The 26,280-nt window shown below is 47.8% G+C and overlaps 1 protein-coding gene across 1 annotated transcript; it reads left to right on the top strand.

The window, feature by feature from the left end:
• The first annotated feature begins 968 nt into the window (after positions 1 to 968).
• Positions 969 to 1,892, top strand: LOC141258410 (olfactory receptor 5V1-like). Its single transcript, XM_073673411.1, has one exon. The coding sequence runs from the start codon at positions 969 to 971 to the stop codon at positions 1,890 to 1,892; it is 924 nt and encodes a 307-aa protein (XP_073529512.1).
• The last annotated feature ends 24,388 nt before the right edge of the window (positions 1,893 to 26,280 follow it).

Here is a 26,280-nt window from a genome sequence, read left to right as displayed (position 1 = left end):
CACGCTCACCCTCACACGCTCACCCTCACATGCACACCCTCACACGCACACCCTCACACGCTCACCCTCACACGCACACCTTCACACGCACACCCTCACCCGCTCACCCTCACACGCTCACCCGCTCACCCTGTGCTAGCCGGTCATCTCCCTCACACGCTCACCCGCTCACCCTGTGCTAGCCGGTCATCTCCCTCACACGCTCACCCGCTCACCCTGTACTAGCCGGTCATCTCCCAGCTGCTCGCAGCAGAAGTACCCCGAATGGCGGCCTCGCTCTCCGGTCCTCCAAAATTCATTAGGGGCCCCGGGGGGATACATTGGGGGGTTAATTTAAAGTAGTGCACAACCCATTTAAATACTGCTTCGCTGATTAGTCGCGCCCGGTCGGCTGAATACATTTTCTAGAATACCCGATGCGTTAGAATCGGGCCACCATCTAGTTGTTTGATAAGGGATCATGATCTACTGTAGCTACAACTTTTTGTGACATTAAATTTAGCAAAATCTTTAATTCTTGAGCTGGTTATTCTATGCGGACTTCAACTTGAAATTTAATTATTTTATTCAAATCTTTTTTTCCATTTTTCCAATTTGAAAAATTAATTGAATGGATATTAAACAAAATCAACTCAAACTCCCTTGTTCTTCTTGTATGGCATTGTCCTCAATTTGTCCTTCTTTTTAGCTTCTGAGGAAGTCGAGATGGTGAAACTCGTTGGGTGGAGGTGATTGATCGACAATCATGTCATGTCATTTGTTTGTACTTTTTTTTTTAGCTTTGGGAAAATGTTTTTGCTGGATTTATTATTAAAGCCTCAAATGCAAAATAGGAAAAGAAACTCTAAAACTCTCCCTAAGAAGGCAACATCATTAATGGGGCGATGACCATTACGAAAGTTGAAGATGTCGCGGGAGTGACTAGTCTGTGATTTCTTACACTTACCTATTTTCCCCTATATCATTTGATGGCTGTGAGAAATCAGACTATTGACACTGAGCTAATTCTTCTTGGTTTTACCGATAGTAGGAGAATAAGCATGTTGCTGTTTTTGGTTTTCTTCATTATCTATGTCGTGACAGCTTTCGGAAACATTCTTATAATATGTACGATCATCACCGATCCTCACCTACACATCCCGATGTATTTCTTCCTAGCTAACCTGTCCTTCATAGATTTATGTAACATTTCCTGTGCTGTCCCCAAGTTACTGATGGACCTCATCTCTGCCCAGAGAACCATCTCTCTCATCGCTTGTAGTTTGCAAATTTTCCTCCTACTATGGATAGGAGCCAATGAGTGTTTACTTCTCGCCACTATGGCCTACGATCGATATGTGGCCATCTGCCATCCCCTCCACTATCCTATTGCCATGAGGTGGAACGTTTGCCATCGTCTTACAGCTTTTGTGTGGATATTTAGCTTTCTTATTGTCTTTCTTCCATCAGTAGCAATGCCGGTAACGTTGTGCTACCCTAACAAGGTCAACCATTTCTTGTGTGAGGCCCTATCGGTGATTAAGCTGGCGTGTAGCGATATTCGTCATAATAAGATTTACATATTTATTTCTGGTTTCATCTCTCTTCTCTTCCCCTTCATTATTATTCTAGTGTCCTATATCTGCATCATATCTTCTGTAGTGAAGGTCAGCTCCGCAGGACGGTCTAAGGCTTTTTCCACATGCAGCTCCCACATCGCGGTGGTGGCTTTGTACTTTGGCTCCGGAATGGTCACATATTTAGGACCTTCTACAGATGCCTCTTCAGACCAGCAGAAATACGTCTCCATAGTTTATGTCATTTTATCTCCTATGTTAAATCCTTTCATTTACAGTCTGAACAACAGAGACGTGAAAGGAGCCGTCGTAAAGATGTTTTTGACTTTGAAATGAAGTCCATGTATTCACATGAAATACTTACCGATCGACACTTTCTTCCATTCTCGGCCGTGTTTCGATCCTCTTTTGCGCCATGTCAGCGCAGTTTTGACTAACCGGCTCACGTGGCGTCTTCTGTAGGAAACTGAATGTAACCCTGTAAGACTCAGGGCTCCAATAAACTTACATTGAGAATGCAACTTCTAGTCCATACTGAAGTCGTCATGTGATTGGTGGAGGAAGGTTGAACTTGATGGACCTGGGTCTTTTTTCAACCTGTGTAACTATGTGATCCAGGTAGTCAGAACTGAGGCCACGTGGTGCAGAAGAGGATCAGAAAGACCCTGGAAATGGAGAATGCACCTAACAGTACGTATTTTAAAGAAAATTTGTCAGCAGGTATTTGCTATGTAATCTGACAGCAGCATGATGTATGCAAAGAGATCCTGAATCCAAGATGTATCACTTAGTTTACTGGGTGCAGCATTTGTGACACAATCAGAGTTTTTAAGATTAAGCAATGCAGCAGAGCTGAGAAAGCTAACCCCACCCACACCACAGCTAACCCCGCCCATACCACGGCTAACCCCACCCACACCACAGCTAACCCCACCCACACCACAGCTAACCCCGCCCATACCACAGCTAACCCCAACCACACCACATCTATCCCCACCCACACCACAGCTAACCCCTCCCACACCACAGCTATCCCCACCCACACCACAGCTAACCTCACCCACACCACAGCTAACCGCGCCCATACCACAGCTAACCCCACCCACACCACAGCTAACCCCGCCCATACCACGGCTAACCCCACCCACACCACAGCTAACCCCACCCACACCACAGCTAACCCCGCCCATACCACGGCTAACCCCACCCACACCACAGCTAACCCCACCCACACCACAGCTAACCCCCCCATACCACAGCTAACCCCACCCACACCACATCTATCCCCACCCACACCACAGCTAACCCCTCCCACACCACAGCTAACCCCGCCCACACCACAGCTATCCATGTACATTGTCTATTGACAGTGAGCTGCTTATCACAGGAGAGGGCTTGGTCAGACTAGCAGTCACGTGAGCATCAGAACCGGCAATGATAATCTCCTAGTGATAAAACCTTCATTATAAGTAAACAACAGCACACAACCTAAAAAGTGACCCATTCAGAGTTTTTGCCCACACCTCACGCTGTCCTCAGATTCCATAGAAAAACCTGCCGACAGTTTTCCTTTAATGACCATATTGTGCAAATACTTTGACTACAAGAGGAAATAATTAAAAAATGCTGCTAATCATAGAAATGTAATTTTTGTGACTCTTTAGAAGTTTATTTATGGAATTAAACTTTTATGGTAAGAGAGCAGATTGATCGCTAAAGGCGCTGGTTAAGACACATGTAAGAGTAACTGTTGCTTTATTTAATTTTTTTCATAAATCAATAATACAAATGTAGATGATAAACTTTTGTCATAGATCTTATCAGAGGAATCTGCTGCTTTCTCTCTCTAAACTTTGTATTCAGTGGTAAAATCTTTATTCAGTGAAGACAGATTTTCACCGTTAAGCCGTTTCGTTGTTGTTTCAGGAGAACTTGCATCAGAATGTCTCTGTCTGCTCTCTTCGCAGCTTCAAAAAAGCAGGTTTTACTAAGTTTTTGCTGCATATTTGCTGCGTTTTCTTTTTTTTTTTGGTGAGTTTTTATTGTCTCTTATGCATACTGATAAAGTTTAGTGCCCCCCAAAAGAGATGATGCAACTTCCTTAAGGTTTTAGCACTAAAAATGTGGTAAAACCTGATACCTGTGTTTTTTTCTGCGTTTTTGTTGCATTTTTGCATTCACCCATTGCTTTCTATAGGTGAAAAAATGCTGCAAAAATGCTGCAAGAAGTGACATGCCGCAGTTTGCACAAACGCAGCAGTTTGTCAAATCAGTCAGAAAAAAAAAATCAATGTTTGTGCATAAGATTTCTGGAATCTCATAGCATTTGCTGATACTTTAAAACGCAACTTAAAATTTGCATAAAAAAACCCAGCAAAAACGCAACATGTGAACATAGCCTTAGGCTACACATTGATTTAGCAGCTTCAGATCACAATGTTGCACTGTTACATCATAATCAACAATAATGAATATTGTGCTGTTGTGACTTGTAAGTTAGTGCAACCCTGACCCTGCAGTTGGCTGAAATTCGAAGCCTCTTAGATTACAGTGATACCATATTCACTATCATTAGGTGAAGCAAAACATTTACAATCTTAACGGTGAACTTGCCATGTAGCCCTAACAGTGCACTTATCATGTAGCCGTTATGATGCAATGCACTTGCCATATAGCCCTAACAGTACACTTGCCATGTAGCCCTGACGATGCACTTGCCATGTAGCTATAACAGTGCACTTGCCATAAAGCTCTAGCAGTGCCCTTGCCATGTAGCCCTAAAGGTATATTAGCCATGGTGCCCTTGGAATGTAGCCCTAACAGTGCACTTGTCATGTAGCCCTAACAGTGCCCTTACCATCTATCCCTGACAGTGCACTTGCCATATAGCCCGAAAAGTGCACTTGCAATGTAGCTCTAACAGTGCACTTGCAGTGTAACCTTGATAGTGAATTTGCCATGTAGCCCTAAGAGTGCACTTATCATGTAGCCCTTATCATGCGATGCACTTGCCATATAGCCCTAACAGTACACTTGCCATGTAGCCCTGACAATGCACTTGCCACGTAGCCCTAACAGTGCACTTGCCATGTAGCCCTAACAGTGCCCTTGCTATGTAGCCCTTATGATGCACTTGCCATATTGCCCTAACAGTACACTTTCCATGTAGCCCTGACAATGCACTTGCCATGTAGCCCTTATCATGCAATGCACTTGCCACATAGCCCTAACAGTACACTTGCCATGTAGCCCTGACGATGCAGTTGCCATGTAGCTATAACAGTGCACTTGCCATGTAGCTCTAACAGTGCCCTTGCCATGTAGTCCTAAAGGTATATTAGCCATGCAGCCCTGATGGTGCCCTTGGAATGTAGCCGTAACAGTGCACTTGCCATGTAGCCCTAACAGTGCCCTTACCATCTATCCCTGACAGTGCACTTGCCATATAGCCCTAAAAGTGCACTTGCAATGTAGCCCGAACAGTGCACTTGCAATGTAGCCTTGATGGTGAACTTGCCATGTAGCCCTGACAATGCACTTGCCATGTAACCCTAACAGTGCACTTGCCATGTAGCCCTTATCATGCAATGCACTTGCCATGTAGCCCTAACAGTACACTTGCCATGTAGCCCTTACGATGCACTTGCCATGTAGCTATAACAGTGCACTTGCCATATAGCTCTAACTGTGCCCTTGCCATGTAGTCCTAAAGATATATTAGCCATGTAGCCCTGATGGTGCCCTTGGAATGTAGCCCTAACAGTGCACTTGCCATGTAGCCCTAATGGTATATTAGCCATGTAGCCCTGATGGTGACCTTGGAATCTAGCCCTAACAGTACACTTTCCATGTAGCCATGACAATACACTTGCCATGTAGCCATAACAGTGCCCTTGACATGTAGCCCTAATGGTACGTTAGCCATGTAGCCCTCATGGTGCCCTTGGAATCTAGCCCTAACAGTGCGCTTGCCATGTAGCCCTAACAGTGCTAGCTTATGAGGCAAAATCCATCCAGATATGAAACAATTAAATCTTCCAATCTATGTTATCTGGACCTTGAGCAGAATAAGAAAGCTATCAATAATGTCTTTAATACCTAACGAAAATGAGATGACTTTACTAAAGATGAGTGGATCAATCCATGGAGAATCAACTTTGAGTAGAATTTCCTCGCATGCACAGGTCCCCTTGTATTTGAATGCTCTGTGGTTTAATTATTGTGACTTGAACTAAAAAAATGTTGGCGCCATTTGACAAACTTTTGAAGACTCATAGAGCGAACTAATAATGTGGCGCAGCCATGTGGGGTTCCTCATATTGCCTTGTAGCTACAAAATCACATGGTATAGCACAGTCTATCAGGGGAGCTATCATAGTCATTATACAAGATCAAAGCCGACCAAGGAGCGCCATTTTATTCTTCTACTGTGTAAATATAGTGTGACGCTAGTCATTACTCACGATCAGACCGTGAGGCAGAGAAGTCAGACGTTCCGGGGTCAGTACCAAGAGAGAATGTAGAAAACCAAAGGAAAAGAGAAAGGTATAAGTCAGGTCACGGTCTGGGGTCAAAATGCCAGGAAATAGCGGATCAAAGCAAAAGAACAAGACAGCCAGAACACGGTCCAAAGGGTCAGGCAGCAGAAGATCAGAACTCAGAACAACAGAATCAGGCAAACACTCACCAGGAAGCACAAACTACGTCTGGCAGGGATTAGAGGCAGACAGTCCAGTTAAGTAGCTGGGCAATCTCCAGAAGAGAGAACACCTGGAGAATGTCCCGCACCTCCTAGTCACAGATTGGACAGCCAAGCTGTCAATCAAAACACTGACAACTCAGGATGACCCAATTTTCATAGGAAAATAATCACTCACTGAACAGAGGAATTGTGACAGATAGAACATCGGAGCGCACAACTCACTACACATAAGGATAGAAAAAAGCCTAATGTGATTCTGCTGTACGACTACAGTGCTCATGTACCAGATTGAAAATGCGAGTGATAGTCTCAGTCTGTGAATAGAAATCCAAAGATTCAATTAATAAATAGGGAGGTGCTGGACCTTTATAGTCTGTGTGACTGTGAATTGTTTGATCTGAGATATAACAAATCCAAAATAAAACATAACCTTTAATTTTTAAATTAAAAATATAAGGATCAAACGTTAAGGTGCACATTAACATTACACTCTTCTCCTTATTGGTCCTACCTATGTTATAATGTATCCCAAGTGGTCGCATTGCTGCCCTGGTGGAGTCATACATTTGTACTGTACATATGGACGGAACTACCTATCTGTAGCCACATAAGTAACAGCTCCTATAGCCTCACATTGTATAACTAGCATAAAGTAAAAGGCAGCCCATTATGTACCATCAGAGATTGTATATTATTGTGTAATGTCTAGTGACCAGAGGAACAAGGTGCTAATAAAATAGAGAAAGAGCCTCCCCAACATGTTTCACCTTTACAGGCTTCATCAGGGGACTGAGGCAAGTGCAAACCAAAATGGCCAAATAAACTCTTTATAACCTCCCCTTCTGGCATCAGACCACACTCATCATTATGATTGTGGAAGCCAATCTGAGCTTCCATAATGCTCGGCCAATGTGCATGTATTAGAACAGGGTCAGAGACATATACCCATGTAACATGTATGTTTACAAACCTGTCTATTGTATGCAGCCAATACTGAGCAGGTCGCCATGTGATTGCATCATCAGTGGCAGTCACTCCATACTCATGGCTTAAAAAACATGTCCACATAGTAGAGGGGATGTCACTCAAATCAATGGCGCCGGTCTTATACTTTGGTCTCCCTCAAAATGGCCGCGACGCCAATGCAATGAAAAGAGATGTCAAATGTCTTAAAAAAATGGCACTGATCTTATACTTTGAGTTTCTTCAAAATGGCCACATGTATTCCTGAGTGTTTTTTCAAGAACACCAGTGGGCGCTCCAAGCCATGTGCTGGTTTGACACAGCGCAGTACAGTGGTGCAATTGCTGCAGTACCATCTTGTGGAATCTGCTGCCTTTTGAGAATTGCACTCAGCCTTGATGGAAAATACTCAGCTGCAATTATCTCTTGCATAAAGCGGTTCCCTCTGTCCGTTCTCGCATGTAGGAGAATTCAGGCTGCTCCTTTCTTTTGTCTTTGAGCTCTGAAGTGCAAGGCACTGTAGAAACTTGGATCAGCAACTATGAGCATGAACAATACGTGAGTTTCATGGCTCACTGGGTGGATGTTGTTTTGCGGCAGCAATGCACCACTGCAACTGGGACGGGTGGTGAGGCCTAAGCAACTGGGAGCCACATCTGTTTCCACCACCAGAAGACTGATATCTGTCTCCTCCTACAACTTCTCTGGATCCTACTCAACTGACATTAGCCCGTCCTCAACAGGCACAGGACATGTCACAGAGCCCTCATTCTTTTGCTCATGCAAGGTAAAGCATTACCAAGCGGTCTTGGCAATGAGGAGTACGAGTGGCTGCAGTGAATCAAGTGGCCATTAACACTGGCTGGAACCACATGGCTCCACATTGACTGAAACTCAGACTTGTCATGATGCATGTCACCTTCTTGCTGCCTTATAGTCAGGCAAAGTAACTCATGCTCCATGCATGACCCATGTCTTGATTTTAATTGGTCAATATTTTTTCCATAGCTATGGCCAGGAATATGTCAGCTCATTTTAAATGATTATATTGTCACGGGTGTGTCAGTGGTGACAGACAGTCGCCCTGCCGTGGTTTGTAGGAGGTCTCCACGTTTGGCAATGCAGACATCTGCCTAGATAGGAGGCTATGTTTAGGACCCAGCAACTACCTCCCTTTAGTCTGGGTATATATACACCTGGTGTGTCTAGGCGGGCGTCGCCGGTTATACTCATTTCTACTTGGAACTTGGCTGAAGCAGCATCACGTCCTCTCTGGAGTCTTGAGGCCGTGTGCCCTTTTGGAGTTTCTTCTAAAGCTGAGTTGTTGTTCCCCTGTGTTGTCTTCCCCTTTTGTCTTTAAGGTGGTAGCGGAGGTTACTAGTGCTCATCTCCTTCCACCCCCAGCTATAGCCTTACACCAGGGATAATAGGGCGAGGCACATGATTGGCAACAGCTGCGGAGGCTGTATAGGGACGTTAGAGGGAGACAGGGTAATGCTAGTCCAGATTAGGAGGTCACCTCTTCCCTCTTTCCCTAGAGTCTGGGCTCCCTTTCCCCTCTGTGTTGCACTCACACCTGGCGTGACACATATGTGGCAAAGCACGCCCAAAAGATGAAACAGTCTGCCAGATAGCCATTTAGTTTGCAACATTTAAATTCAATGCTGTAAATGTTGCAGGGTCTGTACGAGTAACATAAAGTAGGGATGGATCACATCATGCAGCAGGCAAATTGGAGTGTGGGTTAATTCAAGATCTGACATTGGCAGTTTATAAGGAATGTGTGTCACCTACTGAAGCCCCTCGAAAAGGCGACAAAATTTGTCAGTAAAGACATGTGTGGAATCAACTATGTAACCTCCAAATATTCAACGTGGAAAAAGCACTCAGAATGCAAGAGGGGATGGAGCCATTTAAGTGACATAATTTATGAATGGTCAAAGTTCATCCAGTTTGGACTTACATCAATGGCCTCAATAATGGCATGAGAATGGTCTGAAATATGAATAATGATTGGCCACCAGATGCCATTTATACCCTCTTAGACTGCCAAAGAGGCTGTCACTTGGCTGTCTATCTTACTTGTGTGTCAGTTCTCACAATATAAAAGCGCTTTTCCAATAACATTACTTTTAAACTCAATGATAGAATAGATTATAAACATTGATACAACCAATAAATCCCTTCGCCATTGAGACAATGTCCTGGCTTTAGTTTTATTTAAAATGGGAGAGCACACAAATTCAGAATTTTTACTGATAAATACAGGCTTATGGCAAACTAAAACCTTCTTAGCTTCCAAGTTCATGGATAGAATGCTAAACTTATAGTTCAGAGCAGCCTCAGGATGTACGGTATGATTACCGGGCTGTAACCAAGCTCAAGTCAAGCCAGAAATGAAGCAAGGATCACCAAACTATGACTTTCCTACTTTTAACACATCAAACGAAGAGAGCAATCACTGGAGAAGGACATCATTGTCAGAAGAATAGAAGGAGCAAGGCGAAGTGGAAGACCAGCAACCCGATGGCTTGATACTATCAAGATAATGGCGGAGAAGACCCTGGTGACCCATCTAAGCTTGCACAAGATCGATCTTCTTACAGATCGTTCATCCATCAAGTCGGCATGGCTCGAGATTGAGCCAAGGGCTGTTAAATAATAATGGTAACCAAGCTTTCCAAATGTCAGTAGCAGTCTCGGAAAGTATATTTACTCAGCAGCCACCCAGCATTGCAAATGTCAACAATAGTCTCAGAATGTATCATCAATTAGATGCAGCCCAGCTTTCCCATTGTCAGCAGCGTTCTCAAAGTATCATCCCTGAGCTGCAACAGTGTGAACAACTCTCCAAGAACGTGCAATCAATATTAGATTGCTACATCCAATAGGTGGCACCAGAGATAAAGTCCTCTTCCTTCTCAAGAGGCGATTTAATATAAATTCCCAGAGGAGTATGCATGGCCTATAAGCCTCCTTTTCCTGGCATGTCAGGTATGTCACTCTCTGCAAGGAGAAACATTACTCCTTAGACCACCAGTCAGAGGCCTCCCATACAGCCAAAGCAGATCTCCTGCTTTGCACTGATGTGGGGTAACATCCCAAAACATGTGTCTGCAAATGGAGTTTCCCGTTTGACTTCTCATCCTAAGTCTTGTGGCAAGGCTCCCTAAAGGGTCAATATTGACTTTTAAGATTGTTACATACAATAGGTGGCACCAGAAGATCAAGTCCTCTTCCTTCCGAATAATTATTTGCATAATTCACATGGTGCAACTCAGTTTCTGAACATCAGCTGCAGTTTCATCCCTGTGCAACAACTAACCAAGCTTCTTTCCTAGGGTTATCAGCAATGCCAAAATATATAATTTCTAATCTAAGTGTCAGCAATAATCTCAGAAAGTATCTTAAATGAGCAGCCAACCAGCTTCCCCAGCGTCAATAATAGTCTCAGAACGTATTATTATTGAGCTGCAATACAGCACTTTTAGCATCAGTTTCAGAATTTATCATGGCTGACTTGCAGCTCAGCTTTCCTATCAGCAGTAGTAGCAGTCTCAGAAAGTATCAACACTGTGCTGAAACTCTACTTGCGTCAATAGTCTCAGAAGGTGTCATCACTGCGCTGTAAGCGGCTTTCCCATTGTCAGCGGTAATCTTAGAACATATCATCACTCAGCTGCAATCTAGCTTTCCCATTGTCAACAGTCTCATAAGATATCATTGTTATAGGGAATCGGTCGCCCTTTTGAGTTATTAATATGGGCATACAGGTTGTATACAGGTGAAATTAGTCATACCTATATGCCTCCTGAATGTGGCATTGTTCAGTAAAAATCAGCTTTTATAGCTTTGATCCTCCAGACTATAGGGCTTAGTCTGCTCGGAAGGAAAGACTGCCTCCGGTCTTTTTATACAAGATTTCTCCTCCTCTTCAGACATCCCTTTAACATCATGTGCAAAGCAGTAAATCCCGCGCCTGCACATTCTGCCTGCTGTCGCTCCTTTAGGCCCCCTTCACACAGCGTGGTGATTCCTGTACAGGAAAAAACAGTACTGGTGAGATCCGTGTCTGTGTGCCATCTTTATGTACGTATGTGACATCCGTGTGGCATACGTGTGACATCCGTGTATCTGTGTGCCATCCATGTGACATGTACCAGCACCTGGAAAAAGAACTTAGTACTGAGTAGTGAGACCAGTGCAAGCAGGAGAAAGCCCTCAGTGGCCCCAGAAATGGTGCATCTGTAGAACGAGCAAGAAAGCTTGTAAAAGAACTACAACATGACGTTTCAAGGATGGAGCTAGACTGCCATCTACTGGCCAGAGACAGTCAAGCGGAACCAAAATATACAAGGGAAGTTGCAGAGAGGGCAGATTCAGATGCTGGACCCGATCAGGTGACTTCAAGGAAGGAGTTCAGAGAGATAAGAGGCCAGCGCACCAAACCTGAGGAGACTTTGGCGCCAAGCAGCAGAGAGGAGCAGACGTGCTCCCTGCATCCTGAGAAACCCCGCGTGACAGGCCAAATCCAGAGGCCTGAGAGGTGCTCCAGCAGGGCACCGGTAAAAGAGCTCCGGATCCCTCACAGTTGTGACCTGAGTGCTGTGCCTGCTGAGGAGACTAGGAACCTGTTCGCAGTGCTGAGTGAGTTCGCGGAACCCGACGTCGGCCACCGACAGACGAGGCCTGGACCCCCCTATCCAAGGCTCGAGAGACTGCCTCCAACGGCCAAGCAGAGAGAAGCTGCATACGTGAGCAGGGCCGTCACTTCCACTGCTCACCCACGGTACCGGAGACAATTGGGTTTAAGTACTCAGGTTGGGAGGGGAACGGTTGGGGCTAAAGTAGCACAGCGTGATTTAATTGAATTTATCCGGAAAGAGACTCACAGCCTAGCGGGAATAACCGGTGACCCCCGCTAGGGCCAAATTCACAGTTAAAGAACTTGTGTGGTGTCTCTCATGCTTGAGGGCATCACCTTACTTTAAGAGACTGCGCCTTATTTTAAGAGACTGCGCCTTACTTTGAGAAATTTTGTATTTTTCTGATATTTCAAACCACTGTTCATTACCCTTGTTGCTAATCCCTTGTTTCAGTGTACCTGTTGTATAAAACTGTTTGCAAACATCTCTGACTGTTCTCGCCTTGTGTCTCTGTGCGTTGCATTCCGGCACCTGCATTACATTTGGCGTAGTCGGCAGGATGCAACATTCAGACGCAGAGATGGCGGATCAGTCTGTGGCTGGGTCCGGCCGGAGCCATATACCCCTGGGGGCTATTGACAGCCATCTTCCCAAGTTTACAGGGGATGGCATGTCACTTTGGGACTGGGCAGAAAGACTGAGAAGTATGCTACGTATGTATCCCCTTGACCCTCTAGCCCAGGCGGATCTGGCCCTCCTAACCCTTGATGGAGAGGCCCGAAAAACTGTGATGTACCGCCCACCTGGGGACCGTGACACCGTGGATAAAGTGATAAAAATTCTAGAGGACATGCACGGTGACACTACAGATTTGGGACACTTGCGCTTACGGTTGTTTCAGCGGGTCCAAGGGGAAAATGAGACAGTAAATCAGTATGTTAATGCATTACAGGAAGTGATGGCCTATATCACTAAGAAAACTCGAGATGGGAACCGAGGACTGGGACCATTGGATGAGGTGTTGCGTGACCAACTGATTGCTGGCTTGAAAGACCCTTCCCTGAGGCAGATCCTGAAGGAGCGGCTGCGATTGAGCCCTGATATGGGCTTCCTGGAGGTAGGGGCTGAAGCTAGAGTCCTGGAGAGAGAAGTTCCTATTCTCAAAGCCACAGTTAGAAGTCATGAGCAATTGCTACTGGATTCACCAACCAAGAGCCTGATTGGGTACGGGAAATACGTCAGGAAATTCGAGACATTCGGGGTGAGCTGAATTCTATTAGGAAGACTCCTACTGCCCCCTTGCCGACAGACCATACTGCTCAACGCGGACGGAGACCAGAACGAGAAAGACGTTCCTATCCGGCCCTAGCACGACATGTACCCGACCTATCGGCAGAACGAGGACCGGAGTGCTGGACCTGCGGAGGTAGGGGGCATATCTCCAAAGACTGTCCCAACCGAAAAAGGAGGAGGAGGGGACAGCCGTTAAATTAAAATGCCCCACGGTTGTGGAGCATACCGTGGGGTCTCGAGCTTCAGAGAGTAGAAGAGGGAGCTCTGAAGACATTGTCTCCGAGAGGCCCATTATCTGGGCTGAATTCAATGGGCAGCGGATCCGCTGTTTGATGGACACCGGGTCTCAAGTGACCACTATGCCTGAGACGTACTTCCAAAGTCACTTTCCTGAAGTCGCTCGTTCCTGCCGGGAACCCACTGTCAAACTGGTGGCGGCTAATCAACTACCTATCCCAGTAGCGGGAGTAGTATGGATGTCCATGCGGGCATGAGGAAAGGACCTCGGTCGAAAAGGGATCGTACTGACCACCGGGCCCGGAGGCGATGGGCCCATTGTAACCCTCGGCATGAATGTGCTGAAAGAAGTCGGACAGTTCCTGGCTGAGGGCTGTAGCAAAAACAACTGGACCCGCGCCACTCGAGACCCAGCTAACAAGAGAGTGTTCCAGCACCTCGTGCGGGTCAGTCAGATTCAAAAGTTGCCCACTACCTCCCAGTACCTTGGTAAGGTATCGATACCGCCCGAAGCCACAATGACACTGCCGGTGGGACAGACTGTACTCACTTTGCCGGTGCTGGCACATGTGTCCTTAGAGGGCATGGACATTCAAGTTGAACCAATGGAGGGAGAAGAAGCGCCCTCTGGCCACCGTATGGCACAGTCGAGTACCCGTGCGCTGCATCAATTTAAGTGGCACCAGTTTACAGTTGTTGCCCCGACAAGAGGTGGCGTCGAGTGTGCGTAATGCCGGAGGCCCTTACTAGAGCTGACGCTATAGGGCTGGCACCTGTGGAAGGAAAACCATGGACCCTAGAGGAGTCCCTCAATAGCCAGGAACATGGAAGAGAACCGTTTGCTGGACGCCACCTCCTGGAAGAAATGGAAGCTAACCTGACTGAGTTTTCTGCTGGACAAGTAAGGCAGATCGAACAACTTCTACAGCGATATCAGGGAGTGTTCGCACAGCATGAAGACGATTTCGGGTGCACTCGGGACATTCAGCACGAAATACCCACCGGAAATACTGCTCCTATCCGAGAGAGATATCGTCAGATCCCGCCTCAAATGTACCAGGAGGTGAAAGAGCTGTTGGCCCACATGTTGCAGAGTGGTGTGATCCGTGAAAGCCAGAGCCCCTGGGGGGCTCCGATCGTGCTGGTCCGAAAGAAGGACGGTACCCTGAGATTCTGCGTAGACTATCGAAAGCTGAATGCCTGTACAGTACGGGACTCCTATCCACTCCCCCGAATCGAAGAGTCTCTATCTGCACTAGGAAGCGCCAAATTCTTCTCCTCCCTCGACCTGGCCAGTGGCTATTGGCAGGTCCCAGTAGCTGAGAAGGATCGTCCGAAGACAGCTTTTGTTCTCCCTATGGGCCTGTTTGAGTTCAATCGAATGCCGTTCGGACTAACAAATGCGCCAGGAACCTTCCAACGGCTGATGGAGAGATGCTTGGGGGACCTCAACTTTAAAGCCACTTTAATATATCTGGACGATATAATTATCTATTCCGCAACGTTTGAGGATCATCTCCGCCGATTGGAACAAGTGTTAGAACGGCTACAAAGGCACGGCCTGAAAATTAAGCCTCGTAAGTGTCGTCTCTTCAAACGAGAAATTGAATATCTGGGGCACACTGTGTCCAGTGCAGGGGTGCACCCCACTGCGGAGAAAGTAGCTGCCATGCAGAAGTGGCCCATGCCCGCCAATCTAAGGGAACTAAGGGCATTCCTGGGGCTTGCTGGATACTACCTCAGATTCATTAAAGACTTCGCTAAGATTGCGATCCCGCTCAATGAATTTCTGAGAGGAACAGCCGGGGGAGCCAAGCGGCAGCCAATTCAGTGAGGCCCACGACAAGAAGAGGCATTCCGAGCATTGAAAATGGCGCTAACAGATGCCCCGATTCTGGCCTACACTGACTTTTCGCAGCCTTTCATGTTGTACACTGATGGAAGCTTGCATGGGCTAGGAGCAGTGCTGGCTCAAGTACAAGGAGGGAAAGAGCGAGTGATCGCGTATGCCAGCAGGTCACTCCGAGATACGGAGAAGAATCCGGACAACTACAGTTCGTTTAAGCTGGAGCTACTGGCACTGGTGTGGGCCATGACCGAGAAATTTGCTGAGTACCTGTCAGGGTCAGAAGTGCAAGTGCGGACAGATAACAACCCTTTGGCCCACTTGGAGAGCGCCAAACTGGGCGCGTTAGAACAGCGGTGGGTCGCAAGGATGTCCAAATTCCAGTATAAAATCTCCTATCGGTCAAAAGCCCTGAACACACATGCAGATACCCTGTCCCGGGTCACTCAGGCGGGGCAGAAGAAGGACAGAGATGAGGAACTCGAAGGCGACGAGATCCCGGATTTCAGCCAGTTCGCCGCTGCTGTGGTCGACGCCCAAGAGACCAGAGAGGAGCCGAGGCCCACTCAGATTCTGGGCCGTTCAAGAGACAAATAGATACATCTGCAGCAATCCGACCCAGAGATAGCAAAGTTGAGAGAATGGGTCGCCCTTAATCAGAGACCCGACCAGGAAACCAGAGCCGCTTCACTTCCAACTACCCTACAAATCCTAGGCCAGTGGGAGAGGCTCCTCCTGAAGGACGGCTTGCTATGCCGAAGAATCCAGCTGCCTCGAGAGTTTGATGTTACCTGGCAAGTGGTAGTTCCAGGAGCGTTAGCAACACAGCTAGCCCAAGAAGCTCATAGAAGAGGTGCTCACTTCGGAGTAGAAAAGACCTTCCGGTGGTTGCAACGGCTGGTGTATTGGCCTCAACTGCGACAAGAAGTTGAGGGGGTCTGCCGAACATGTCGCCAGTGTGAGTTGAACAAGCCCCCGGAGCAAAGAGCTCCCATTCAGACCATCCGAACTTCTGTCCCCTTGGAAGTCTTGATGATTGAGTACTTGATGGTAGGAACTTCATACAACAGTTATGGACACTGTTTAGTCATGACTAGTGTTGAGCCACCCCCGTAGTGTTCGGGTTCGGTTCGGTTCGTCGAACACCGGGATGTTCGAGGAACTGTTCGTCGAACTGTTCGTCGAACACCTTAGAACACCGTCGAACACCGTTAAAACCAATGGCAGGCAAACAAAAACACATAGAAACACATAGAAAACACCTTCAAAGGTATCCAAAAGCTGACAAACTGCTCAGAAGACGCTTTCTTTAAAAAAGCCGGCCGGCAATTCAGCAGCGGCATACACCGGTACCCGACAATTTAGACAAAAAGGAATAGAGCCTCACACATAGATTAGATAGATAGAAACATGTCAGTCACATATATATGAAGTACAGTGACAGTGTTGCTTACTGTACTTGTCATTTAGTGTAAAGGATTTATTAAAAAAAATAATAGTGCTTTCATGCACTGTCTCTTTAAAAAAGCCGGCCGGCAATTCAGCAGCGGTATCCGACAATTTATAACAGACAGAATAGAGCTTCACACATAGATTAGATAGATAGAAACATGTCAGTCACATATATATGAAGTACTGTGACAGTGTTGCTTACTGTACTTGTCATTTAGTGTAAAGGATTTATTTTAAAAAATATTAGTGTTTTCATGCACCATCTCTTTAAAAAAGCCGGCCGGCAATTCAGCAGCGGTATCCGACAATTTATAACAGACAGAATAGAGCCTCACACATAGATTAGATAGGTAGAAACATGTCAGTCACATATATATGAAGTACAGTGACAATGTTGCTTACTGTACTTGTCATTTAGTGTAAAGGATTTATTAAAAAAAATAATAGTGTTTTCATGCACCGTCTCTTTAAAAAAGCCGGCCGGCAATTCAGCATCTGTACCCGACAATTTATAGCAGACAGAATAGAGCTTCACACATAGATTAGATAGATAGAAACATGTCAGTCACATATATATGAAGTACAGTGATAGTGTTGGTTACTGTACTTGTCATTTAGTATTAAAATAAAGGATTTATTATTAAAAAAAATTGGCGTGGGGTTCCCCTTAATTTTAGTCTCTAGCGGAGGTTAAGCAGACAGCTGGGGCAGATGTTTGAAGCCTGGGAAGGGGGTAATACCCACGGAGCTTCCCAGGCTACTAATATGAGCCCCCAGCTGAATACATAGCCTTTACTAGCTATTAAAATGGGGGACCCCCCCAAAAAAATGACGTGGGGTCCCCCCTAATTTAATAGCTAGCAAAGGCTAGGCAGACAGCTGGGGGCTGATATTAATTGCCCAGGAAGGGTGCCATGAATATTGGCCCCCTCCCAGGCTAGAAACACCAGCCGTCAGCCGCCCCAGAAATGGCGCATTCATAGGATGCACCAATTCTGGCACTTAGCCTCGCTCTTCCACGCTGCCCTGTAGCGGTGGCAGGGGGTAATAGGGCTGGGGTTGATGTCAGCTTATAATGCCAGCTGACATCAAGCCCAGGTTAGTAATGGAGAGGCGTCTATAAGACACCCCCATTACTAACCCCATAGTCAAAGTTAAAAAAAACACAAACACCCAGAATAAAGTCCTTTAATTGAAATAAAGACACAATCCTTTATTGTTCTAAATTAAACCATACTTACCATCACGCCCATTCCAGCTGAAGCCAACGATCTCCTGCAATAAAAGAAAAATAATAAAGCAACATCATCCTTACCTTTCCATGGTTCCCACGACAGCTTCAGCTCTGCTACATCGAGATGACAGGCTGGACCGCAGCAGAACGCCGCCATCCAGCCTGTCATTCCGCAGACACTGAGAAGCGCAGGCTTGCTTGCGCTCTGCAGTGTCTGGCTGTGACGGCATAAAGATGAGACGAGTTCATGTCCAATGAACTCAGCTCACCTCCTGCACGTCACTGACAGCGTGGGAGAATTCTCCTGCACTCAGCGCTTCAGCGTGAGAATTCTCCCACGCTGTAAGTGACGTGCATGAGGTGCGCCGAGTTCATTGGACATGAACTCGTCTCATCTTTATGCCGTCACAGCCAGACACTGCAGAGCGCAAGCAAGCCTGCGCTTCTCAGTGTCTGCGGAATGACAGGCTGGATGGCGGCGTTCTGCTGCGGTCCAGCCTGTCATCTCGATGTAGCAGAGCTGAAGCTGTCGTGGGAACCATGGAAAGGTAAGGATGAGGTTGCTTTATTATTTTATTTTTATTACAGGAGATCGTTGGTTTCAGCTGGAATGGGCGTGACGGTAAGTATGGTTTAATTTAGAACAATAAAGAATTGTGTCTTTATTTCAATTAAAGGACTTTATTCTGGGTGTTTGTGTTTTTTTTAACTTTGACTATGGGGTTAGTAATGGGGGTGTCTTATAGACGCCTATCCATTACTAACCTGGGCTTGATGTCAGCTGGCATTATAAGCTGACATCAACCCCAGCCCTATTACCCCACTGCCACCGCACCAGGGCAGCGTGGAAGAGCGAGGCTAAGTGCCAGAATTGGCGCATCCTATGAATGCGCCATTTCTGGGGCGGCTGACGGCTGGTGTTTCTAGCCTGGGAGGGGGCCAATATTCATGGCATCTTTCCTGGGCTATTAATATCAGCCCCCAGCTGTCTGCCTAGCCTTTGCTAGCTATTAAATTAGGGGGGACCCCACGTCATTTTTTTTGGGGGGTCCCCCATTTTAATAGCTAGTAAAGGCTATGTATTCAGCTGGGGGCTGATATTAGTAGCCTGGGAAGCTCCGTGGGTATTACCCCCTTCCCAGGCTTCAAACATCTGCCCCAGCTGTCTGCTTAACCTCCACTAGAGCCTAAAATTAAGGGGAACCCCACGCCAATTTTTTTAATAATAAATCCTTTATTTTAATACTAAATGACAAGTACAGTAACCAACACTATCACTGTACTTCATATATATGTGACTGACATGTTTCTATCTATCTAATCTATGTGTGAAGCTCTATTCTGTCTATTCTAAATTGTCGGGTACAGATGCTGAATTGCCGGCCGGCTTTCTTAAAGAGACGGTGCATGAAAACACTATTATTTTTTTTAATAAATCCTTTACACTAAATGACAAGTACAGTAAGCAACACTGTCACTGTGCTTCATATATATGTGACTGACATGTTTATATCTATCTAATCTATGTGTGAAGCTCTATTCTTTCGGTTCTAAATTGTCGGGTACCGGTGTATGCCGCTGCTGAATTGCCGGCTTTTCATGTTTCACTGTTGGCACTGTTCCCATCGATTTGGGCAATCACTGTAATGCCACAATCACCATGGCTGTGGCATTACAGTGAGTGGCAGACAATCCCTGCATGATTGGTGCTCTAAATAGCACCAGACATGCAGGACACGCTTTTGGTGCACGAACAGTTATCGAACATAACCTCGAACAGCCGAATTTTTTGCAAATCGTTCGGGTTCGTCGAACAACTCGAACACCGCCCAAAACAGCTCGAATTTGAGATTGGCGAACAGTTCTAGTCGAACACCGCTCATCTCTAGTCATGACTGATCACTTCACCAAGTTTGCAGTAGTGACGCCCACTAAAGATCAGATGGCAGAAGCCGCAGCCAAGGCCATCTGTCAAGATTTCATCCGGATTTATGGGTGCCCGAAGCGAATACATTCTGACCAGGGGGCCTGCTTCCAAGGATGAATGATGGATGAGCTATACCGCCTCTATGGGATCGACCGTTCCCGGACAACGCCCTACCACCCGCAAGGGAACAGTGCATGTGAGCGCTTTAACCGAACCCTGTTGCAAATGTTGCGAACACTGGAAGCGGACAAAAAGATGAAGTGGCCTGAATTCTTGTCCGTGCTGGTGTGGGTGTATAATAATCGAGTACATGCAACCACCGGCTACACCCCCTACATGTTTCTGTTTGCAAGAAGTGGCCGGGAAATCACCGAGCTGGAGCTAGACTCAGAAGACCCCGGTCCGGTCAGTAGCCCAAGTACCTGGATTCGAGAACACCAGCGTCGACTCTATACCGTGAGAAAACTGGTTGCTCAGAAGTTTCAGGAAGTAGAGCATGCAGTTCAGCCCCCGACCACAGGTGGATCGCTTCAGCCAGGAGACCGAGTGCTGGTGAGGGCTAAAAGATTTGGGAGTAAGCTGGACCATCATTGGGAGGCAATACCATATCGGGTGGTGAAGAAGGTCCACCCAGACAACCCCGTCTACGAGGTTAGGCCCGAAGGGGATGACGCCGCGACATCCAAAGTGTTGCACCGTAATATGTTGCGACCATGCTCCTCTGAAGCAGAAGTCTGTAACGGGGCTGGGCCCTCAGACGTGTTGGCTGAAGTGCCACATACAGGAACCTTGGGGGATGAAGAAGGGTGGGCCACAATGCAGTTGGGCCCGTCAGAACCGTTGGTGCCACTCCCGAGTGGAAGTCAGAATGAGTCAGGAAATGATTTGCAATCCCCAGTAGTTGATTCCTCAGATCTCCCGGAGTCTCCTCCGCAAGAAGAGCCCCGCAGAACTGAGCGGGCTAATGCCGGAATTCCTCCTAACCGGTATGCTCAGGAAGAGTTTATCTGGTCTCGAATCCAACAGAAAACGCAGGAGTGTGCCCAACTCCTGTCTGAGCTTGCACTGCCTGGAAGGAGACATCAATTCTGCGAGGAGTCCACTCGCCCGAGGACTGGCGAGCAAAAAGGAGGGAGGAATGTAGAACGAGCAAAAAAGCTTGTAAAAGAACTACAACATGACGTTTCAAGGATGGAGCGAGACTGCCATCTACTGGCCAGAGACAGTCAAGTGGAACCAAAATATACAAGGGAAGTTGCAGAGAGGGCAGATTCAGATGCTGGACCCGATCAGGTGACTTCCAGGAAGGAGTTCAGAGAGATAAGAGGCCAGTGCGCCAAACCTGAGGGGTCTTTGGCGCCAAGCAGCAGAGAGGAGCAGACGTGCTCCCTGCGTCCTGAAAAACCCCGCGTGACAGGCCAAATCCAGAGGCCTGAGAGGTGCTCTAGCAGGGCACCGGTAAAAGAGCCCCGGATCCCTCACAGTTGTGATCCGAGTGCTGTGCCTGCTGAGGATACCAGGAACCTGATCGCGGTGCTGAGTGAGTTCGCGGAACCCGACGTCGCCCGCCGACAGACGAGGCCTGGACCCCCCTATCCAAAGCTCGAGAGACTGCCTCCAACGGCCAAGCAGAGAGGAGCTGCATACGTGAGCAGGGCCGTCACTTCCACTGCTCACCCACGGTACCGGGGACAATTGGGTTTAAGTACTCAGGTTGGGAGGGGAACGGTTGGGGCTAAAGTAGCACAACGTGATTTAATTGAATTTATCCGGAAAGAGACTCACGGCCTAGCGGGAATAACCGGTGACCCCCGCTAGGGCCAAATTCACGGTTAAAGAACTTGTTGTGGTGTCTCTCATGCTTGAGGGCATCACCTTACTTTAAGAGACTGCGCCTTATTTTAAGAGACTGCGCCTTACTTTGAGAAATTTTGTATTTTTCTGATATTTCAAACCACTGTTCATTACCATTGTTGCTAATCCCTTGTTTCAGTGTACCTGTTGTATAAAACTGTTTACAATCATCTCTGACTGTTCTCGCCTTGTGTCTCTGTGCGTTGCATTCCGGCACCTGCATTACACATCAATAAGATGCTCCAAATATGGTGCTTAGGCTCGGCTCCTCTCAATTGCCCTGGTGCGGTGGCAAGTGGGGTAATAGCATTGAGGTTCATGTCAGCCTTGTATTGGCAGTTGACAGGAAACCCAGGGATAAGTAATGGAGAGGCGTCTATAAGACGCACCCATTACTAACCCCATAGTAAAGGTTTGGAAATAAGCACACAGTCTGAATACAATCCTTTATATTAAATGAAATTCAACAGCCTGTTTAAATATTCATTAAAAAATAAAAAACCTTGACGTCTAATCCATTGAAGCCATTGTCCCCAATAAAAAAAAATAATAAAAAACAAACAATATCCCTCACCTTTCCGAAGTGGAAATAATCCATTCTGTCCCACTCTGTAATCCATCTGTGTGATATGTGCTCTGCAGCATGAATGGTGGCATGATGCGACCGTTCATGCTGAAAAGCAGGGGAGAATGAGCTGCAGCAAGCGGGTTAATGAATTGCAGTGACCTCTCCCTGCCCGGCCCTTCTGGGCCTTTTATAATTATTAACTGCACCACAGCTGTCACCTGGCCCGGAGTCTCCTCCGATCTCTTCCCCGAGGTAACATGCATTTCACTCTTGAGTTCCTATCAATGTAATTCTTCCTGCTTTTCCTTTCACTGTTATCTTTGACCAGCAGATGGCGGTGTTCGCTTGTAGACACTCTGCTAGCCATTAACTGTGTGCATCTTCTCACTTGTCCTTACAAGTGTAAGCTCTTATGATCAACAGGATCCTCTCTTCATTTCTCCTTACAAGTGTAAACTCTTATGGTCTGCTAGGTCCTCTCTCTCTCTTTAGAGATTAAGCTCTTATGGTCAAAGGGGTCCTCTCTCTGTCCTGTAGAGTGTAAACTCTTATGGTCAGCGGGATCCACTCTCTCCTGTAGAGTGTAAGCTCTTATGGTCAGCGGCATCCTCTCTCTCTCTTTTAGAGTGTAAGCTCTTATGGTCAGTGGGGTCCTCTCTCCTGTACAGTGTAAGCTCTTATGGTCAGTGGGATCCTCTCTCTCTCCTGTAGAGTGTAAGCTCTTATGGTCAGTGGGGTCCTCTCTCTCTCCTGTAAAGTGTAAGCTCTTATGGTCAAAGGGGTCCTCTCTCTGTGCTGTAGAGTGTAAGCTCTTATGGTCAGCAGGGTCCTCACTGTCCTGTAGAGTGTAAGCTCTTATGGTCAGAGGGGTTCTATCTCTTCTGTAGAGTGTAAGCTCTTATGGTCAGAGGGGTCCTTTCTCTTCTGTAGAGTGTAAGCTCTTATGATCAGCAGGGTCCTCTCTCTGTTCTGTAGAGTGTAAGCTCTTATGGTCAACAGGGTCCTCTTTCTCCTGTAGAGTGTAAGCTATTATGATCAGTGGGGTCCTTTCTCCTGCATGTGTAAGCTCTTATGGTCAGCAGATCCTCTCTCTCTGTTCTGTAGAGTGTAAGCTCTTATGGTCAGCAGGCTCCTCTTTCTCTATCCCGTAGAGTGTAAGCTCTTATGGTCAGCGGAGTCTTCTCTTTCATGTAGAGTGTAAGCTCTTATGCTCAGTGGGATCCTACTTCTCTCTCTCTTCTGTAGAGTGAAAGTGTGTCACCCTGGCCTGGATGCCACAAATATAATAAAGCTGTGTCTGAGAGCAAGGGGGAGGTTCTCTGGTCAGGGGAACATTAGCATGCAATACCTCCTGTCTCAGGCCAGTAGGGGGAGCAGGCTGCCCCTATAAAAGCTGGAACTGGGGGCAGGGTTAGGGAGAACTGGACGACCTGTCTCTGGATTGAGAGATGTCCCAGAGCAGTGAGGGACAGTTGTATTGCACCCTAAGAGGACTTGTGGCAGTAAGAGAGCCACAAGCCAGGGACAAGAGGTGAAGTACGCCTGTCCTGGCAGATAAAGAACCAAATTTACCAGACTTTGGCGTCTGAGGCTGTGAGGATTCCACGTCCTACAGCAGATAACCAGTCCGCAGGGGAATGTACGTTCCTTGGCCTAAGAAGCCCGGAGGCTCCGCCACAGCAGAAGGGACCAGCAGAGCCGTACCAGGCCGGGAGTAGAAAGGAACCCACGTTGCAAACCATACGGGTGAGAGGACACGGTGAGCTCGGGACCGTGGGCTGTTACCCTACCAGGAGGAGATAGCCAGAAGGAGCGCAGAGAGCACGGTAGGCCTACACCCTCACCCTGACCAGGGCCAATTTCCCGTTTGCTCTCAGACGTCCAGGCCCCCTCCTAGCCGGGCCTGTTTGTGGGTCAGTTCACCTGTTCAAGTAAAGACCCTGGACTGCAACCTGTTGTCTGTGTGCTCCTTGCTCCTCCAGCACTAACGGTACTGGGACGTCCTGCACCATCACCCCCATCTTCTATTATACTGCCCTGGGGCCGCACTCTTCCCGTGGGGAGTCACACTATCTCAGCTGCATACATCATAAGCCCCAGCGGTCTACCTGGCAGTGGCGGTCCGCACTGACCGCAATCCACGGGTGGCGTAGTCGGACACATCAACAGCGCGTTGCAGACTACCAATGGTCTGACCACCCTGAGCCACGGAACCGGGTTGCCACTACTACCCCCATTGTTTCCCGATTGCCCGGCTCCGAGTGCCCCACGGCCCAGGGGGTGAGTCAGCTTTGGCGTAGTCGGCAGGATAGTAACCAACCCGCCACAAATGGGTATTGTGTGCCTGAAAAAGACTGTACACGTACCTGAAGAAGAGGTTTCCCGCCATCCGGAGCAGTTTCCCGCCATTTTCAGCCGTCTCCCAGCATCTTCTGTCGGTTCCCGCCATCTTCAGCCGTTTTCCCGCCATCGGACGCCATCTTCAGGACGCCGCGCGGGAAGAAGAGGTGCGTGGACGTCCAAACCGCGCGACACCCGAAGCTCCGCCCCACGCACCAACGCTGCGCAAGGTCCTGGAAGGGAAAGAGAGCGACACTGACGTCACCAGGACGCGACGCAAGGTCCTCGTCCAGAGCAGCACCAGCGGAACCGCGGCCTACAGAAGAGGATCGTCGGAAGGTAGGCCACGCTTAACTAGGGGGGAGGAAGATGTCGGACACGGAGGCGCCCACTACCACCAGCGCAGCTGCAGCAGCGGTGATGCCATTTTCCCTGCCCTACATCCTTGGAGCGGCCTGGCTGCCTAAGTATTCGGGGGAGTCCCATACCCTAACTGACTTTAAGGAAAGGCTGTACAGTTTGTTCCAAGTCTACCCCCTGACAGAGGAACAGAAGGTCAGCATACTGACAGGGCAGTTAACTGGTGCAGCCCAGCGGGAGGTAAAGTCATGGCCTGGTGAGGAGAAAAGAACTGTGAAGGGTATTCTGGCCCGGCTGCGGGGTACCTTTGACACACGTACCTCCGCTGAAATTAAAATGAGGTTCTATGGATGTAAGCAGCGGACACAGGACAGCATCAGAGACTATGCCCTAAATTTGCACGAAGCCTTGAGGGCCATCAAACAAGCTGACCCTGGCAGCGTGCAGGATCCGGATAAGCTACTAACAGAACAGTTTATAGAAGGTCTGCTTTCTAGCGCCCACAGGTCCCAGCTGCACCTCATGTTCTTTCAGAACCCTGACCTGACCTTTGCCCAATTCAAGGACAGGGCCATAAGGGTGCTCCGTGAACCCGCAACAAGTGGCGCTATAAACCCCCGGCGCCCTGCTCTCACCTACCACCAGGAGGCGGCGCCCTCCTCTATGGACTCTGTGGGGGCCGATGCACAGGCCCTGAACCAAGCCCCGTCGAAATATCTGCATCACCAAGTCCAGGAGCTGACCAGGAGCGTCGCGGCGTTGACCCGGACCGTCCAGGCGTTACAAGTGGACCCGTCAAGACCCATCGAGTTGGCTTCAAGTCCGGAGGATGTCCCGTGGCTTCGACAGAAGAGGACCCCGTCATTCCGAGGGAGGCCAACAGACCGCTAGGCAGAGGATGGACAGCCCATTTGCCGTCAATGCAACCAACCCGGACACATTTCCAGGTACTGTAATTTAAACGGGTCCAACCTGCGGCAGAGGGCCAACCCCCAGGCATAAGATCACCAGGCCCTTACAATTGGTGCAATAAGTGCGTTGGGGGGCGCCCGGTTTTACCCGTGGTGCTGGACGGTATCCCCATGAGCGCCTTGCTGAATACCGGGTCGCAAGTAAACTACTATCCCTTATGTACTTTTTAAGCAGTATTGGACTGATGCTGATATAACACGGTATCCAGACAGTGACTTGAGCATCATCGCCAGTAATGGCATGCCCGTGCCGCAGATGGGGTTCAAAGAGATGACCATTAAGATTGGTAAAGTTGAACTACCGGCACAGGGAGTGATTATTGTGGACATT

This window comes from Phyllobates terribilis, unplaced genomic scaffold (assembly GCF_046119375.1).
Source record: "Phyllobates terribilis strain yellow unplaced genomic scaffold, ASM4611937v1 Scaffold_3__8_contigs__length_932513732, whole genome shotgun sequence".
Classification (NCBI taxonomy): Eukaryota; Metazoa; Chordata; class Amphibia; order Anura; family Dendrobatidae; genus Phyllobates; species Phyllobates terribilis.
Note: the sequence above shows the minus strand (reverse complement) of the source record. Positions and strands in the feature narration are given on the sequence as shown.

Bases quoted from the DNA above. Each gene is read 5' to 3' on its own strand.
- LOC141258410 (XM_073673411.1), top strand. From the start codon at position 969: ATGGCTGTGAGAAATCAGACTATTGACACTGAGCTAATTCTTCTTGGT.